We start from the raw sequence: 18,032 nt of genomic DNA on the forward strand, positions 1-18,032 counted from the left end.
ATTATCGTTTAGCATCTGCATTACAATAAAATGTTATTTTGAGTTTTGGCATTTTTAATAATTTATATTTAATAACAATTTAGAAATTAACACATTTTTTACAGTATTTTAAATTTAAAAATAGTAGTGGTTTACTACTAATGATTAAGACCATACTGAATTTTCTACCAAAGACCATACCATTGAATCTAAATAATGAAAACATTAAACTGACGTTTCAACTTCATTGTCATATTTGCAATTCGTCCAATCGGGCTTCGATCAGATGATTATTTATTTCGATAAATAAATGATTGTAATGAAGAATAATTGTTGTAGGTGGATACCAAACGATAGCTAATTTCACTTTCTCAAGTCAAAAACAATCAAAATGTCTTCTCCGCCACCTACTAAACCACCTCGAGGAGTGAAACAGGGGAAAGAAACGGTACATGACCAATATCTAATTCATATGTAGTTTTAATTTTCTTTAAGATCGGAAAAAAAATCACTAGAAGTCTGTATCTCTTTAAGTAATATATTATTATAAGATATTAACTTAAGTGTTTTCATTTAAAATGCGATTATATAAATGTACTTTGATTAAAGTATGTAACTTATATTTTAAAGAGTGGGCTACTCATGTCGGTGATTCGTACGTTGTCAGCAAGTGAGACAAATGAACAACGAGAAAAGGAGAGAGCAAAATTAGAAAAAGAATATAAAAAGAGTGATGCTAGACTTGATGAGTTGGTTGCAGCTCATGCTCAAGAAATTACTGATGTTATGCAAGTGAGTAAAATATTTCAGAGGACTGATAATTTCTTTTTTTATTAACACATATCCATAAAATCTATATTGAAGCAGAGGTGATTTATCTATATTATATTGTGCTAATTATTGGATTTTCTTTTACAAATTTAAACTATACAATGAACAACTAACATAAATCCAAAAAAATCAATACTGTTGCCAAGGTGATGTATCTATAGCCTATTCCAATAGAAGAAGGAGTAAAGATAAACACATTCCATGTGATATGCTATATTAATTGGATAGTTAGCTCTGTCTATCTTTATTTATAATATCACACTATTCTACTAAACCATTTATATCCACTTTAATTTCACATCCAAAATTCAAATAACAACTTCACCAACATTCATAAACAACTTTTTTTAATTCATACTAAATATCATGTGTTATTCAAGATCATGACCACTAATATCATGTCAATCAATGTCAAAGTTGTTTATTTATCTTTATTTCTCTTGTGGTTGGAATAGACTATACTATATCATGTTGAGTATTTGTGTCGTGCTTCTTTATTTTTCTAGAACTTCTTTTACTAACTATAAAATTAAAGAATTTGTCAAAAAGATTCTTCTTATTTTTGTTTGTAGCTAATTTGATATTGGTGTAATATTTAATATTGTAGAGATTGCTATATTGGCAATATGCAATATATATGGTAGAAGTGACTAATTGTATCATTTTTTATACAAATGAAAATGAAATCATAAATATTGCAGAAATTTAGTGCAGTATGTTCAGCTCTTGGTGCTTGGGGTCAGCATTGCTCTGCAGCTGAAGCTAGGTTGGGTGCATGTAGGGCATTGCTGCGTGTCAGAAGGGATGACTTGCGACGGCTCTGGGCTGATGCTAGAACACACCATCATGCTTTAAGAATGCTTACTGATATGTAAGTTTTTTTTTCATAATTATTTGGTAAACATATTTCAATTTTTTTTTACTCTTAACAGAAAAACAAACTCTCAACTAAGCCAACTGATATTGAATACTTAGTACAGCCCCTAGACATTGGCTCTGTAAGAAGTGAAAGCATTCATAAACTGTCAATGGGGTCTGAAATTACACTGTCTCACCCACCTTTCAAGCTAGAATTTAGGAATTAGTCTATAATGACTTTCGTGGTAGAATCGTTGATGATCGGGTGGTACTTAAATTTGCACAAGGTTTACCAGTTGTAATTTCATGTCGAAACAGTGAGCGTGTGGTGGTTTCGGAGCGGAGCGCGCGCGAGTTGGCAAGTGCGGGGCGCGTGCTGGGCGCGGCCCAAGCGCTGCGAGGGGCGTTGCTCACCGCCAGCACGGAGCTTCCGCGTGTTCATGCGCTTAGCGCTACCACCGCACAGCTGCAGGTAAGACTTTATCTAACTTTTTCTAACACAATGACTACCTTTTTTAGGTACACTTGTCAAAGGAACTTGTTAATCTGCTAAGCAGATATTTACTGTTTGGAAATTATGGTTTGCATTCTTTACTTCTGGACTAATATAAAAATACAAAATGTAGCTTAAAATCGCAATACCATAGATGTCAGGAAAATTTTGTCCTTTCGCCGAGAAAGTTAAATATTCTCGAACTCGAATATTTTTTTTCTTAATTGGTATTTAGTGTTACTGTCTAAACTGACTGCATGATTTCTCATTAATAAAAATTTGAAGCATGAGACACCGTTACTCTCCTAATAACTTTCATGATAACTGGTATTCAATTTCTTTCTTTATTTCAAGGAGTTTATTTTAAACGTGCTCAATTAGGAACTTTCCATGATTTCGTTCGGCACAAAAGCTGAATCCGTCAATGAAGAACTTCTCAATTACAAGTAAATCATAGTCCTGTGGATGAGTTTGCCACTATTACAGCCTCATTAAGTCTCGTGGTTATCGAGTTCACTTTTTTCTCGGTGAACTGTCTACATCTGAAACAATTAAAACTTCTTACTTTTAACCTCAAACTAAGTCAAAATATGATTTCAAATAATTGTTCAAAATATTATTGTAGCGTTACGTCTATAAGCCATTATTACTTAGTATTTACTTTAGTTTAATGTTTTTAAACTGTCCTATTTACAAAACATTAAATTTTGATTATTACAAAAGGCTAAGAAGATAGAGTTGGTCGACATAATAGTGCGACGGATAAGCGGTGCCGTGTACCGCGGTGAGCGCGCTCCGCTGGGTCGAGGGCTGTCGGCGAGACGACGGACTGCGTTATTGCTCGCTGGTAATACAACAATTCATTATCTATTGTGTTTTGTATGTTCCTATGATTTATGGTTCATTATATGAATAAGCATGCCAGTTCTTAAGAAGGTCTGTCATTATTAGTTTGTTTTTGGAATTATTGGTATTCTATTTGATATAATTAAAGTGAGTACAGTGTGCGTTTTTGTTGACATAGCTATTGTATTATTTTGTCACTATTGATTCTATGCTATTTAGAGTTAGATTTTAATTTGCTGTGCGCTTATCTACTTATTCCAACATTATAATCATCCATTATTTTTTCTACAATCCTAAAAAAGTAAAACTGCAAGGCGAGTAATGTACCTTTTCTAAAAAAATAAAATAAAAAAAAACATTAAACTGACTTCAAGAAAATATACTAATAATTTTAAAAAATAACCTGCTTATCCTCACTTTTACAAAGTGAGTTTGTTTGTTTCACTTTCATTTCTTAACTAACCAACATATCACCATGAAACTAAGTATACACGTTGTCAGCTATAAGCTAAGAGGACTCCTAATGTAGTAGATAAATAAATTCCAGAATTAACAAAAAGTGAAGAGGTGACAGATGCGTATCTGCAAGACATAACACCAGAGTACGAAGCATCCCTCACGGAAGAGGATAAAACTTTTGAAACTACTGTCATGATATCGCTAGAAGCTTTGGGTGTCTTGGAGCAGCTGAAAGAAGCAACTGAGGTATGACTTAAATAAGTATTATTCCATTAACTAAAAACTATTTAGTAATACCATAATTATAAATTAGTTGCTGATTTTTACACACGGCCATCTGATCCCAAGTTAACCTTGTACAAAGTTTGTGCTATTGAAACCAGACAACTGATATACTACACATACTACTTTTCTTTTATAAATACATACTTATATAGATAATTACACCCAGACTAAGGACAAACAGACATATTCATGCACACAAATGTCTGTCCTGGGTGGGAATCGAACTCACAACCTTCGGCGTGAAAGGCAAGTACCAACCACACCAACCGGCTCAATACAAGAACACAACGGCATATGAGTACTGTGAGCACTAAATACAGTTTTAAAATCTCGATCTTACTAACATGACTTTTTACAAAACGATTTGTATCGCTAAGCAATGTCACAAGGTTTTCAAAGTATAATATTTTCAGAAATTCAAAGTTCAAATTCAGACCGAATTACTGGAGGTTATCGATTCAGTGTCGCGACGTATCATTGACGAAGTCGAGATTGAAGCCGATGCCGATGGAGAAGAAGATTTAGAGATACCAGAAGTCGAAGGTGTGACAGAGACGGGTAGACCGTTGGCGAGGCTGGTCACTTGTTTGGCAGAAGAATTTAAAGCTTGCGGGACCAGAAATAAACGGTAAGTGAGAAGGTCTCGCGATAACTGCTATTCTAAATGGTATTCTAAAATACATTTTTTAAAATTGGAACTGGATATAAATAAGATGCTTTGTAAAAGTGGTCTATTATTATCATTTTAAAATACACCGATTAAAATTTACTCGTGTTCGTTTTGTTTTAATCTAGAATTTTTAAATGCGTTATACGTATTGGTTTTTATTTGTTACAGCTTGTTACAGCTATGGCGGGCAGCGCTGCAGCGGCATGCGCTGAGTGAGCGCGGACTGCACTCCGAGCACCACTACTGGAGTGCGGTGCAACAAGTCGTAAGTATTTTTGATTTTTGATTCAATAGTTCTGACGTCACATATTTTCTGCGCGCCGTCTTCCGCTACTGGCCGCGGTGCAACAAGTCGCGAGTGTGTATCATACCGTACTCTCACCACTTGTTGCACTACGGCCCAGCAGTGCTCACCAGCTCCCTCACGACATGTTCAAGATGTTTGAATCGAAGAACGAAGGTCCAAATGTCCGTGGAAAAGTTGGGAAATAACTCGGGGGCATTATTTAATTTAGTACTTTTATAATTGTCATTAAAAGTATATGCGAAAGATTGGCCTCTTTTTTGACATTTGCTACGTTTTTGCAATCATCGCTTATAGGCTTAATGTTACTTCAGTGATCAATCGTGTCAACTAATTTTTAAATGTTATTTAACTTTTGCAACAGTTAATTCAAAATTAGTTAGACGTATGTATGTACGAAAATTTGCATAATTTTAGACATTCGCTGAAACACTCGGATTCGAATTAAACAGAGTATACATGTTTAGCTGATCCGAGTGCATTGCGAGTGTTGTAAAAGTCATCGTGTGCTACGTTCGACGGAAATAAACATTTTAATTGTGTTGTGGTTTTTTTTATTAAATATTGTTATTTAATAATAGTATTAATATTAATTGTTACTGTTTTGGATTCGCTTCATGTGGCTACGCATCAGAAATTACAACAATTTATTAAAATACTTTATGAATGTATTATAATTATTAAATATTTGTATATACTTTTATAATATAATTAATTATGCTTCGCCAAAATGAGCCAAAATTGCCATTTTATTAGTTTTTAATCAAAATAATAATGGTTATGTTTTTTGCTGTCTAAACTTGTCTAAACTACCGCAAAACAGAAGTACTTTCCACGGTGTATATATTTTTTTTACTAGCTGTGCCCGCGGTTTCATCCGCGTATAACTTAAAATAGTCACTAAGAACAGACTTTTAATATTTCAGTATGTACAACATTTTAAAATGAGTGTTCATTTTCCACCGCTTATGAATGTAAGAGATTCATAAATGTAATCCTATTTATATAATCTATACATATAAAATTCTATGTCCCGGCTGTACTGAAGTTTGAAACATACGTTAATCATATCATTTAGCATCCGCTAAGAAATTATAATAATAATAATATAATAATATCATTTTTCACTCACGGCCATCTGATCCCAAATTAAGCTTGTACAAAGCCTGTGCTATGGAAACCAGACAACTGATATACTACATATACTACGTTACTTTTGTTAATACATATTATATTTAGACATTTCAACTTTATGGCAAATAGGTAAGTACTAAGTCCGGGCGGATAGCTAGCAGAACATTTATTTTTATTGCTATTCACATTTTTGACATTGTTCAATGACTTTTTATAATTACATAATTTTCGTAGCGTAAATTTAAATTGTTTATTAAGCGGTAAGTGACCCCGGTTCACTCATCCTTTTAAATATTAACATTTTTCGATTAACATTTAAAGACCTTGATACTGTGACAACTGGTGATAGGGCTTTGTGCAAGCTCGTCTGGGTAGCTTACTGGTGGTAGGGCTTTGTGCAAGCTCGTCTGGGTAGGTACCACCTACTCATTAGATATTCTACCGCAAAACAGAAGTACTTGTTATTGTTGTGTTCCGGTTTGAAGGGTGAGTGAGCCAGTGTAATTACAGGCACAAGGGATATAACATCTTAGTTCCCATGGTTGGTGGCGCATTGGCTATGTAAGCGATGGTTGACATTTCTTACAATGCCATTGTCTAAGGGCGTTTGGTGACCACTTACCATCAGGTGGCCCATAAGCACGTCCGCTTTCCTATTCTATAAAAAAAAAAAACAAACAATTTATTATCAGAGCCCAATGTGCTGCCAACTCCAATGCTATTCTGTTACAACTCACTTCGTAACTCACTCGTATTATAAAGACTTATTACCTATACATATAAAAATAATCATAAGTTCATTAGTTCAAATAGTTGACGCTCATAAAGCAGAATTTTATAACTAGTTTCATAGTTGTTTTATCACAAGGTATAATTATATATTAATGTTGAAATAAAAATAGCAATTATATTAGACGCTAGAACCGACACGAGTATCCAATTAAGATGTTTGCGACTAGTTCCGACTGTATAAGAACTACGTTTAAAGTTTTATATCTAGTTTTTTTTTTAATAATTAGTCTTGCAATATATTAATAATTGCCGGGTCGGTTTGCGCGGTTGGCAGTCTGGGTGTAATTATGTAAATAAGTATGTATTTACAATAAGAAAAGTGGTATATGTAGTATATCAGTTGTCCGGTTTCCATAGTACGAGCTTTGCTTAGTTTCGATCAAATAGCCGTGTGTGAATAATGTCCCAGGATATATTAAAATATTATATACATATTAATATATATATGAGTAAGTTTCGTACGTACCGACGTATTGGAACGGTAGGTTAGGTTTTTTATACGTTCTTTGAAATTATATAATTATGTTTCTGAAAACAATAGTTTGACTCGATATTTAATTTAATTATTGGATGTGAGGATGCATGTGTATGGAGATGAGTGTTGATTGTTGGAACAAGAATACGTCCTAAAGGTAGCTCACCTCAGGCATGCAATGTTTTAGGACGCCGTCGACGTCAGGAGGGGGTGGACACTTGCGTGATATAAATTACACTGTAATATTGATACTATATTTATTTTAAACAAGCGTCCTCGACCCCGCCGAACGATCTCGGGGTGCCTACGCAGCGGAATAGCAATTGTCTATTTAATAGATGCGGTTTATTTAATTTATATTGCTATTATCGCGATTATAAAAATCTAGTTTCAGTTTACACATGTTGCACATAAAAATACTGAAGAATAGGTCAACTCATATTTCCAAATAAGTATACATATGTACAGGACATACTATTTTTACATAAAAAATATATGTAACATTTAAATTTAGATTCTGTTTCAATACATAAAATAAATTATATTGTATTAATAAAAATATACAATAATAAATTAAAATCAAAGTACTAATTGCGTTATCCTATTTTGCATCTCATAAATAGGAAAAATATTAAATATAAGAAATGTCATCTTCTCTTGGAAATATATAGTTCAGATGTGCTGTTTCCTTTCAATGAAGAGCAGTGGTAGACCATCCTGTATACTTTGCACGATACCCGAAGCAGGATTAACGGGTGGGTGACGAATCGTGCTTGGTGCGGGGCGAACACTGAAACACGACAATATGGCCGCCAGCCCTGCTAACGATTGCATTAACCCCAAGCGCGCACCTGGAAACATTTAAAGCCACAATTCATTCATTAAACCATCTCGTTATATTTAAACAATCTATATCTCTATATCATTATATTTAAAAAAAAACAATGTATTAAACACACGGCTCTTAACTGAATATAGCGATCTCAAATATAGGTATGCCCTACAGAATTTTAATGTGCTTAATTTGTATTTCGCAATGGAAACTGCTCAAAAAGAGAGAATGACGTAACCTAGAAATTACAGTTACTACATTTACAGTTACTAATGAAACATCAATGTGTCAGATAAAATTCTGTCACATGTAAATTCGACCGACTCTTATGGAGAAAGCTAGTCAGTAATCGTAACGGGAGAGGAGAGCTTTGTCCAGCTCTGTGTCTTTAAATTCATATAATAGTCAATCGCAAATTACGAATATTTTTTTTCTATTATGCACTACGATGTGAGTAATTCGAAATGATGCGAGTCATCATCAAAACAAATAATAAATAATTAATAATATACAAATGCAATTGAATAATAAGTATTTGATAATGTGATAGGTAATTGAGAATGATATGTAAGGTCACGTATAGAGTGCACTTAAGGACCTACCTATACAAGCACGTGGTCCGTCACCAAATGGTAAATATGTGTATTTATTATTCGTCGAAGTGCACTCTAGAAATCTTTCCGGTCGGAATTCAGTCGGGTTATCGAAGTATTTAGGATCGTTGTGCATTGCTTGAAGCGGTATTATCACTCTCACTCCTTCATCTATTGTCAGATTTATGTCCTCGAAAGTGTACTTGCGTGCACACTCTCTTATCAAGAAACCCAGTGACGGAAAGATTCTCATTCCTTCTTTGAACGTTGACTCTAGATAAGACATTTCCTTAATAGCGTCGTAGCTGAGTTTATTGTCGTATTTCGCTAAAACTCTATCAATCTCTTCATGTACCTTTGCTTGCACTTCTGGATTATGGGCAAGTTCGTGTAGAGTAATACTAGTCGCGGATGAGGATGTTTCAAAGCCAGCCGCGAAAAATATAAACACTTGAGCTGCTATTAACTCATCATCTAATTCTAAAGTAGCAACTTCTGGCTTCCCGTCTGGTTTTATTCTCTCGATAGACTCCCCTACTATCGTACCTTTCATTTTGCTCTCGAGTAGTAAGTCTATGAAATCGTTTCTGCCAGACGGTTTATAGTTTCTCTGCCGCTGAACTGCGTCCACTAATTGAAGTATTTGTTTTTCGACCCGACTCATCGATTTCAACTTTTTAAACATGCTCGGAAAAAGTTGTTTTAATGTAATTATGAAAATTTCTTTAGGGCCTATTTTAAATATATTAGCGCCGAGTCGTCTGAATGCGGAATTCTCGTCTTGAAGGGAGTCGGAATCGAGTCCAAAACCGCAGGCGCCGATAAAGTCAGTAGTATAGCGAGCCATGAGGTCGCGCGCATCGATTGCTTTTCCGGCGGTGGCGGCAGTAAGTGCTCGCGTTTGAAGTTTCTCAGCACGTTCCACGATCAACGGAAACATAGCCTTTAACTTGCCGCTCGAGAAGGCGGGCGTCATTCGCTGCCGTAGTAATTTCCATATATCTCCGTCCGCAAAAAATAGATTTCTCAGCAAGGGTTCTATTTCCTGTTTGTGTTGATTTAAACCACGCGGATAAAAATGGCTAAAATCTGTTATTAGTATCCGCTTGACCATTTCAGGATCTCTGATTATTAATTCAGCACGAGACGCTCGATAAAATCCTACCACTTTTTCGTTTGAATATTTCCAGTACAATTCAGAACACAATTCGGTTACACTTTTTCGCATAAAATTATTTCTCGCATTGTTACCAAAAAATGGTAAGGGTTGGTCGTGTTTTACTCCTTTTAATTCCCAATACTTGTGGTTTCGCTTTCCATATAAATATAGAGCGAAAATGGCAATTATAAATAAGGTTAAACCTATCATTTTGTCCTATCACACTGTGTTTTTTCACTATTAGAGTTAAGCGTTTTAACTAACATATCACAGAGAACTGCACATGTCTGTTGGTTTAAACACACTAAAGCATTTTATATGAAGTTTTTGTGGTCATGCCGTATTCAGCGATGACACATCGTTATTAAGTTAATACAAAAACCTGTATTACAGACACGGCAAATTAAAATATACCAACTGTGTATTAAATGTGTGTATGAACTCACTAAAAACGAATGATATAAAAATAGATAAATATTTTTTGTTCAATGGACTCAATGTGTTCAATATATTAATTAATTGTAACTACAATTCTCTTATAATATTCTAAAACCTTATAATAGTGCTTTAAACTAACGGAGAACTAATTGTAGTAATTATGTATTTTTATGAAAAAAGCTCAAGCAACATACCGTTTTTAAAAAAACATCGCAAGAGAAATATTGAAGTCATTGTTTTGTGTGTTTTTTATTTTCTTGATATTAGCACAACCTTAAATATATGAAATTATTATGCAACATCATGTACAATGTAATATAAAGATATTACGCAACATAGGTTGAGCACAGGTCCAAAGGAAATGAAATTATTGTGCAATTTGATATGTTCTAAACATAGTTCGAGCACAAGCGCAAAGCTTATGTAATTTTATTTATAGTTGAACAGTGATAACTTAGTACTGAAATAATGAAATTATTGTGCAACCTAATTTTATTTTTATTTGTTGTTGACATGTTAAATATAATTTCATCAGTTAAAAGTTTTATTATAACCTATTAGGTGAGGTGAGTTATTTTTTTCATATGAAAATCGAATGATTTAAACATCTTAATATATTTCATCAACAAAAAATAGAATCCTTGTACCGTGTACTTTGAGTTGTAAGTGCATTAATGACTATAATCAATAAGTCTCAGCGTAGGACGATAGTTCAGAGTTACTTCGTGGAATTTGATGTAATGTTTATACAGATATTATTATATATTTTGATTTATAACTGGATATTGTTATAAAAAAAAGAAACAAAAAATGGCATACGAATCTAGAATAAACGATAATTTTTTACACGCACGATAAAGATACAAGGAAGATCTCCCTTGTATTTTTCAATGTTTTCAGTAACCTGGGCAACCTTAAAGAGTAACGTTCAGACTGTGCGACCCTGTCTGACAATGAGTAAAATCTTCTTCTCCTTTATTCCGCTAAGCCGCAGTAGGTACTTAGTACTGCTATGTTGTGTTATGAAGCATGAGTAAACAAGTGCAATTACAACTCAACGAGACATAATTATGATGTAAGGTTTCTCTCTTGATTTACTCACTGTCAATGTGTATAGAGTAGTGACCACTTACCATCATACAGAATAATTGCGCGTCTAATTTTCATGTGTGTATGTTTAGAGAAAAAAAAAAAATCTTTCCTCGACGAAAAAGAGATCGAAGTAAAGTTTGTTTCAGGCGAACGAAATCTGTGCCTGTTAAATTTTTAATTAAACGAATTATATTTATGATGTATAATGTATGTGTAATTATTTATTATGTATAATACGTTCTAATTACTTGCGGCGGCTAGCAACCGCGGAATTTACATAGCAAAGTATACATATTATGTTGTGCGTTTTAGCAAGACTCGTTTGTCTAATCTGAAAATTAAATATATGCCCATTTATTTGTCTTCGTGTGTTAAAAAGAATGACAAGTCAAAAAATTGGAACTTTTTTTTTTGTATTTCCACAGAAGTGTTTATCTTATGATTAATTTATATTCGCGTTATTGCCATGCAACCTTACAATCAACGTTTCAGGATAAAAAACTATTGACGACGTAGAGTCCAGATAACTTTTTCATTTACTCGGAATGTATGGCAGTTAATTTCCTGGAAGGGATGTTAGTTGTCTTCATTGATCATAACCATTCATCATTGGAACTATTAAAAATTACACACTTTCCCTAAGTGTGTATTTATATTACAAAACTATGGTCTCCGACTTCAACTCTGTCCGTTATAGTCATTCAGTTAGGACATTGCGGTTAATATATACCTGTATATTATCCGAAGATTATTCGTCATATATGTCACACACGATTGACTTTACTATTTTGATTCACCTGTCACTTAGAACTTTATGATTTATTTATTTACTAAAGTTTATTTTGCGTATACATATTCTACCTCACTTTGTTATTACTAAAGTATATACTGATATTTGACTATATAACTGTGTAATTACTTATTTGTTTTGTGTAACATAATGTATTTTGTAATTTATTTACTTATTTATGGAAATGGTCGACTTTTAAAAAAACTGCGTTATCTCGCAAATCTTTATATACTCATCACAAAATTCTAAGCAACATGTTACAAATTCTACAAATTATATTAATCAATTGTTATATTTTTTTCTTACCAAAGGTATATAACTTTTTTTTGTTCGAGATAACATACTGACTGGTCGTAAAATAACTTTTCGATTGTGTTTTGTTTTCTCACAAAATTAAAAGCATGGATTTTTTTTTGAATTAAAATGTGTTTTTTTTTTGCTAATTAAAATTTGAATTTGAAGAGTTTTCAAAAATATTTAATTGTGGGACATTCTTTACGTCATGGAGTGACGTCATTTGACCGCAAATGAAATGCAAAGAGCTGTAGGGATGTTACAAGCGGGAAGAAATCTATTTTAGGTATCTCGTCATTTCGATGTCAACAGAAGCGTCATTTGCCGTCTTTTGCGGCGTTTCACGAACACTAGATATACTGAGCAACATATCTAGACGGCGGAAGGAGAACATCCACTCAATTCGAGCTCGTTTTTGTAAATGGAAACATGAACGCTGAAAATTACTTTAAGAATGTTCTTAGGCCGTATGTCCGTCCATTTGCACAAACCCTTGACACCGAATTCACCTTAATGCATGACAATGCGTGTTCACACACAGCTTTGTGGACCAGTGAGTACTTGTTAAATATGCACTAGGAATATAGAAGGTTTATTAATTAAATAATTATATTAATTGGTACAAATTATTTTTATTTTCATTCTTTACACATAAACTAAATGATCAAGCCTTTTCAAAGTATTTAAGCATAAAATCATAATAAAATAAATTTAGTATAAATTAACGTTCTCACTTATTAACCTCAAATAACCCATTATGTCTAATACTGAGCCTTAACAATATATATTTAAATTAAATATTAATGAATGTATAGTAAGCTATTAATTCCTTTCTTCCATTACGTAATAATCAATTTACGTAGTAACTTTATATAAATAATGAAATATCACCAAAGTAAACATATTAATAAATACTTAAATTGTTTAATATTACTCGAACGAGCTACCGCAACTGTCAACTCTTCTTATTTTCCACGTGCAGAATAGGATATCTTACCCGCTAGCGTCGGTCTTTTCCAATCCTCGTCCTTCCAAGATCCCTCGAAAAAGCCCTCTTTTTTTCATCAAGCGTCCTGTAATTCTTCTTTTTCTTTTCTTTTTTCTTTTTCACTGAATGACCAGTGACATTCTTTTTTGACAGTTATAATATACTTGGCAATGGAAAACATCCGGGTTTTGTCCTGGCCTTCACAATCGCCAGACCTCAACCCCATCGAGCACGCATGGGTCATGTTCCAAGGACGTGTTTTACAGGACACAAACAGACTCATCGATTTTTTTTTGAAGATTTAAAAAAATTTAGTTGCTTAGGTACCTTGGTTTGTTTTATATATGATACAGTACACATAATATTAAATAATAATTTTATAAATTAGAAAAACTATTTGAAATAATAAAATTTTTGTTACGTCATTATTTAAATAATAAAATACAAAAAAGAACATTCTAATTATCAAATTGTAGGTACACGTTGCTTCGACTTTTTTGATGTGTGTATTTAGAAATAATTATATTTTACTCTTATTATATAAATACTATTCTTTGCTTTCGTTATACAGGGGCAGACACGAAAAAATTGGTTTTGGCAGACAGGAGAATAACAATAATAATATTTATATTGACCCCAATATTTTTTTTTTATCTCGTACTATCATCATCCTCCAACGTTAGTTGATAATGTTTTGTTCAACTAATATTGAAAGACGATGTATAAAAATACATTCATAAAAATTTTATTATCAAGTTTTTCGCTACAGATGCAACTCCTTCTCACGGAATACTTAGAAATAGAGAGTGTCAACTTAGCGGCACAACGATCAAACGCAAATACAACTGACAGCAACACGCCCGAGTTGCGTCTTTCCGATTACTTTTCAAAGAAGCGACCACAGCGTCGACGTGATAAGTTATTCAAGCTTACGGGTACGTATTTTTTTCTATAATATGTATAGTATATATCATGGCTCAGTGGTTAGAACACCTGCATATTAAACGATTATTGTAAGTTCAAACCGTGACAAGCACCATTGAATTATCATGTGCTTATAATTGATCTCTTGCTCGGCTATGAAGGAAAAGGAAATCTGCACGTGTGGGACCGCATTGGAACAGCGTGCTTTAACTGCCTCAAATTAATCGTACTATACATAAAAACAGTAAATTGCTCTTACTGTACAACAAGTATCTGGAAAATTTTCGTTACAAACTCTAGAATTTTTATGTGTTATAGTGGCTACCCCTCCGGTCACGGGAGTGGTGTCGCGTCGACAGCGCTATCCGCTGGTATGTCGCCCCGACCCTGCTCTATTGCACGCTGTGCTCCCAGCGTTGCATGCGCTCTGCGCACATCTTGAGCGGCCTGGGTAAATACACTTTTTTTTTCGCTGGAACTTATTAAATGCAAAACGCATTTACGTGTTTCCCACACGATTTGGGGGTATGTGGGACTCGCAGGCGCTGAAGGCATCGGAATACATACTAAAAGCGGTACCGACTCCGTTTCTTCTTCCCGGACGTCACGGGATCGCTTGCGCAACCTACACTTATACAGGGACTATTTCGAATGGTCAATTTAATTATGTAAATTGAGCTTAAAATATCTGTTATACAAGCAAATCTTCTAGCTTTGTCTTTCTATAAATCTTTTACTCGTTTTTCTCATAGCAAAACTTTTTTTTATTATATGTTAATATATATTTTTTCTAATCTTTTATTTTTCGCTGGACAAACGCATTTACGCGTTTCTTATTCAACGGTTAGACCGCCTAGGACCTGCATTCCTAGGAGGCTCTCGGATACAGGAGCCCATCTAGCCCCGGCGACAAATAGTGGTACCACCTGATTTGTGCATTATATGCATGTAAATGACATGCTTATAAAAAAACAACAATTTTCTCTGCCACCATACGTGAATTATTTTTTTGATTGATGATAATTATGTATCGTTGGTTATAGAGGCAGCGAGTGCTCGCTTCGCGCATTCATCTCGGACTACGTGCGCTGGGGCGAGAGCGAGCGACTCGCACAAAGCGCGCGCACGCAGATCGACACGGCCATGCGCGCGCCCGCCGCCTGGCGCGAGCGAGCGCTGCCGCCAGAGCACACGTCGGTATCAGTATAATCATAATTGAAACTCAAAATAAAAATAGTCTGCATAGTATGTAAATATGAATCGGACCGTGATGTACAGCGTCGGTCAGCGGCCGGTGTTCGCGTGCTGTATCGAGGCGTGGAGCGCGGTGCGGGAGAGTGCGCTGGCGGCGCGACGCTGCGGGTCGTGCGGCGGCTCGGCGGCGCTGCGCGCGTGCGAGGCGGCGCTGTCGTCGCTGGCCGTGCACGCGCGCGCCGCACACGCGCGCTTGGCGCCCGCGCCGCCCGCCCGCGCCGCGCGCTGGCTGGCCGACGACGACATCGTGCGCTTCCTGCAAGCCTTGCCCAACTACCGCGCCGCCGTCGAGCACGGCGACTACACTGCACAGGTTAGAGCAGTAAAATTCACACAAATTTTTTGATAATACTGTTTGCTCTACACTACAGAATGTCAATTTTCAATTTTTTTTTCCCGAAAGTATTTTATTAAGTGTTTGTGTTCTAAACAAATTAGGAGCTAAAGCAAGCGTACGAAAGAGAAGCAGAGATCCTCGGAACAAGCCTGGGAGACGGCGAAGTCTCTAACCGCGAGATTGTCGCAGACATCAACACACTCGTTGATTTAGCTCTACTGTGCGAAAGTATGGTACGTTATTTTTTTTAAACTAATAATTATATTGAAAGATTGTTTATAAATGTTTACTTAATAGGTAGATCACTGCAAAAAGTACATTGTAAAAACCTGCCTTGATCCGACATACACTCTTTATTCGCTTTGTATTAATTATGAATTACGTTTATTAGTACGAGACCGTATGCACAACATATAGTGGAAGCAGCAAGGGTCAACCGCTGGCCAGAAACAAAACTGTCAGTCGTACATACACACGTCGTCTAATGTGGACCAATTCTAACTGTTAAGTATATCGATGACACAGGAGTGGCTGAGCACGAACATCAAGACTATACCGAGCTTAGTGAGCGCGTCGAACGCGACGGGCGCGGGACTCAAGTTGTCGGAGAAGTTCCAGAGTGACATGGCCGCCACGGCCGCCGTGTTCGACGAGATCGCACACAAGTGCTTAGTGTTCCTGCACTTAGAGGTGAGGCGATTGTTCACTCGGAGATTTAATACGGAGACATTCGTGGCTTATTAATTTTCATTCGTATGTTTGAATTAAATCTCTTAAGTGAAATCAAACGATTTATAGAATGTACGCCTGTATAAAGATATGATAAAGAAATAATTTAATTTTGTCATTGAAGATGCGCATCGAGTGCTTCCACTACCTGGGACAAGAGGAGAAGTCCGAAGGGCCGGAAGGCGAGGAGCAGGCGGGCGGCGCCACGAGACTCGCACATCGCTTGCTCGCTTTCCACGAACACGCGGTCACTCTGCTCGCACCCTCCGCACTCGCGGTCAGTGCTCCACTTGCATTTTTCTATAATATGTCATCAAAATATATCCTTTTTTTAGGTTTAAGACATAAAAAAATATGGAAACATTATCTGTCTCACCGAAAATATCAGAGACGGTCGAGTACGATCAGTCTCTCAGTAACGTCCGTCCGCCCGCAGTACATAATGAGCGGCGTGGGCGAGATGATGTCGGCGGCGGTGGTGTGGCGCTGGCAGAGCGAGCGCGGCGCGGGCGCGGCGGGTGCGCGGCTGGCCACGCTGCGCCACTGCCTCGCCGCGCTGGCGCTGCCGCACGACGGGCTGCACGCCGCGCACGCCTACCTGCACCTGCTGGCCTGCACGCCGGAGGTACCGCGACCCGCTCGCTTTATTTTGTAATTTGAAAGCAGACTAGCAAATCGGTATTTTGTCTGTGAGAGAAACTCTTGTTCCAATCGTAGAAATTAAGATGGTCTGGCCCTTTTGTCGATGATTATACTAAAATTAGTGATAAGTAAGTAGTACCTATCTGTACGTGCTTGACAAAGAGCGTTACTATGTCCCCAGGAAATAATAACGTCGGTCCGCGAGAAGGGTCCGCAATTCTCGGAGCTGGAATACCTAAACGCCTTCAAGGTCATCGGAGCGCGTCGCGGGCTGTCGGACGCCGAGATGCGCGCGCAACTCCGCCAGCTATCGGCCGCGCTCGGACACGTCGGCGTCACCGTGTGATCGCCGCACCGGCCTACGGACTTGAGCTCATAGATTTTACGATATAGCTTGATGCTAGCCGTATGCCATATCCAAATTCTGACAATATTAGAAAAATACCCAGCATATATCTGAATTCGATGATCCTTATTTGTACGCGATGCAAGATTATTGTCACTTTTATTAATTAGATCACTAATTAATTATGTATTTGGCACATTAAGTAGGAATATTTGTTATAGCAATGATGTATTATTTATTTTCTAAGTTCAGTAAACAATATTATTATTTTAATATAACAATTATTTTAAACCAACATTTATGAATCATATAATTGTTTTGTATAATTAAAAGTTTAATATTACGAAAGGTTATTTTATTTAAAATATATTTATTTCACACCTCTATAATATTATTATTGCAGGCCTAATAATTATATTGATGAGATTAATATATAAAATTAAAAAGCAAGTATTTGCAAAAATAATTTATTATAAAATTAAATATAT

At 35.9% G+C, this 18,032-nt stretch overlaps 2 protein-coding genes across 2 annotated transcripts; one reads left to right on the forward strand and one right to left on the reverse strand.

The window, feature by feature from the left end:
• The first annotated feature begins 250 nt into the window (after positions 1-250).
• On the forward strand, positions 251-17,852 carry LOC126768473 (exocyst complex component 4). Its single transcript, XM_050486603.1, has 17 exons — positions 251-427; positions 610-771; positions 1,512-1,681; positions 1,987-2,140; positions 2,885-3,008; positions 3,555-3,712; positions 4,165-4,379; positions 4,590-4,686; positions 14,082-14,247; positions 14,555-14,687; positions 15,280-15,429; positions 15,515-15,803; positions 15,929-16,060; positions 16,353-16,517; positions 16,681-16,833; positions 16,993-17,181; positions 17,380-17,852. The coding sequence occupies exons 1-17, from the start codon at positions 371-373 to the stop codon at positions 17,542-17,544; spliced, it is 2,679 nt and encodes an 892-aa protein (XP_050342560.1). The 5' UTR covers positions 251-370; the 3' UTR covers positions 17,545-17,852.
• Positions 7,416-9,996, reverse strand: LOC126768501 (cytochrome P450 6B6-like). Its single transcript, XM_050486658.1, has 2 exons — positions 8,561-9,996; positions 7,416-7,977 (listed from the first exon to the last, which is right to left on the reverse strand). Exons 1-2 carry the CDS (start codon positions 9,918-9,920, stop codon positions 7,799-7,801), a joined length of 1,539 nt encoding a protein of 512 aa, XP_050342615.1. The 5' UTR covers positions 9,921-9,996; the 3' UTR covers positions 7,416-7,798.
• Positions 17,853-18,032: the final 180 nt, after the last annotated feature.

This window comes from Nymphalis io, chromosome 5 (assembly GCF_905147045.1).
Source record: "Nymphalis io chromosome 5, ilAglIoxx1.1, whole genome shotgun sequence".
NCBI classification, from domain to species: Eukaryota; Metazoa; Arthropoda; class Insecta; order Lepidoptera; family Nymphalidae; genus Nymphalis; species Nymphalis io.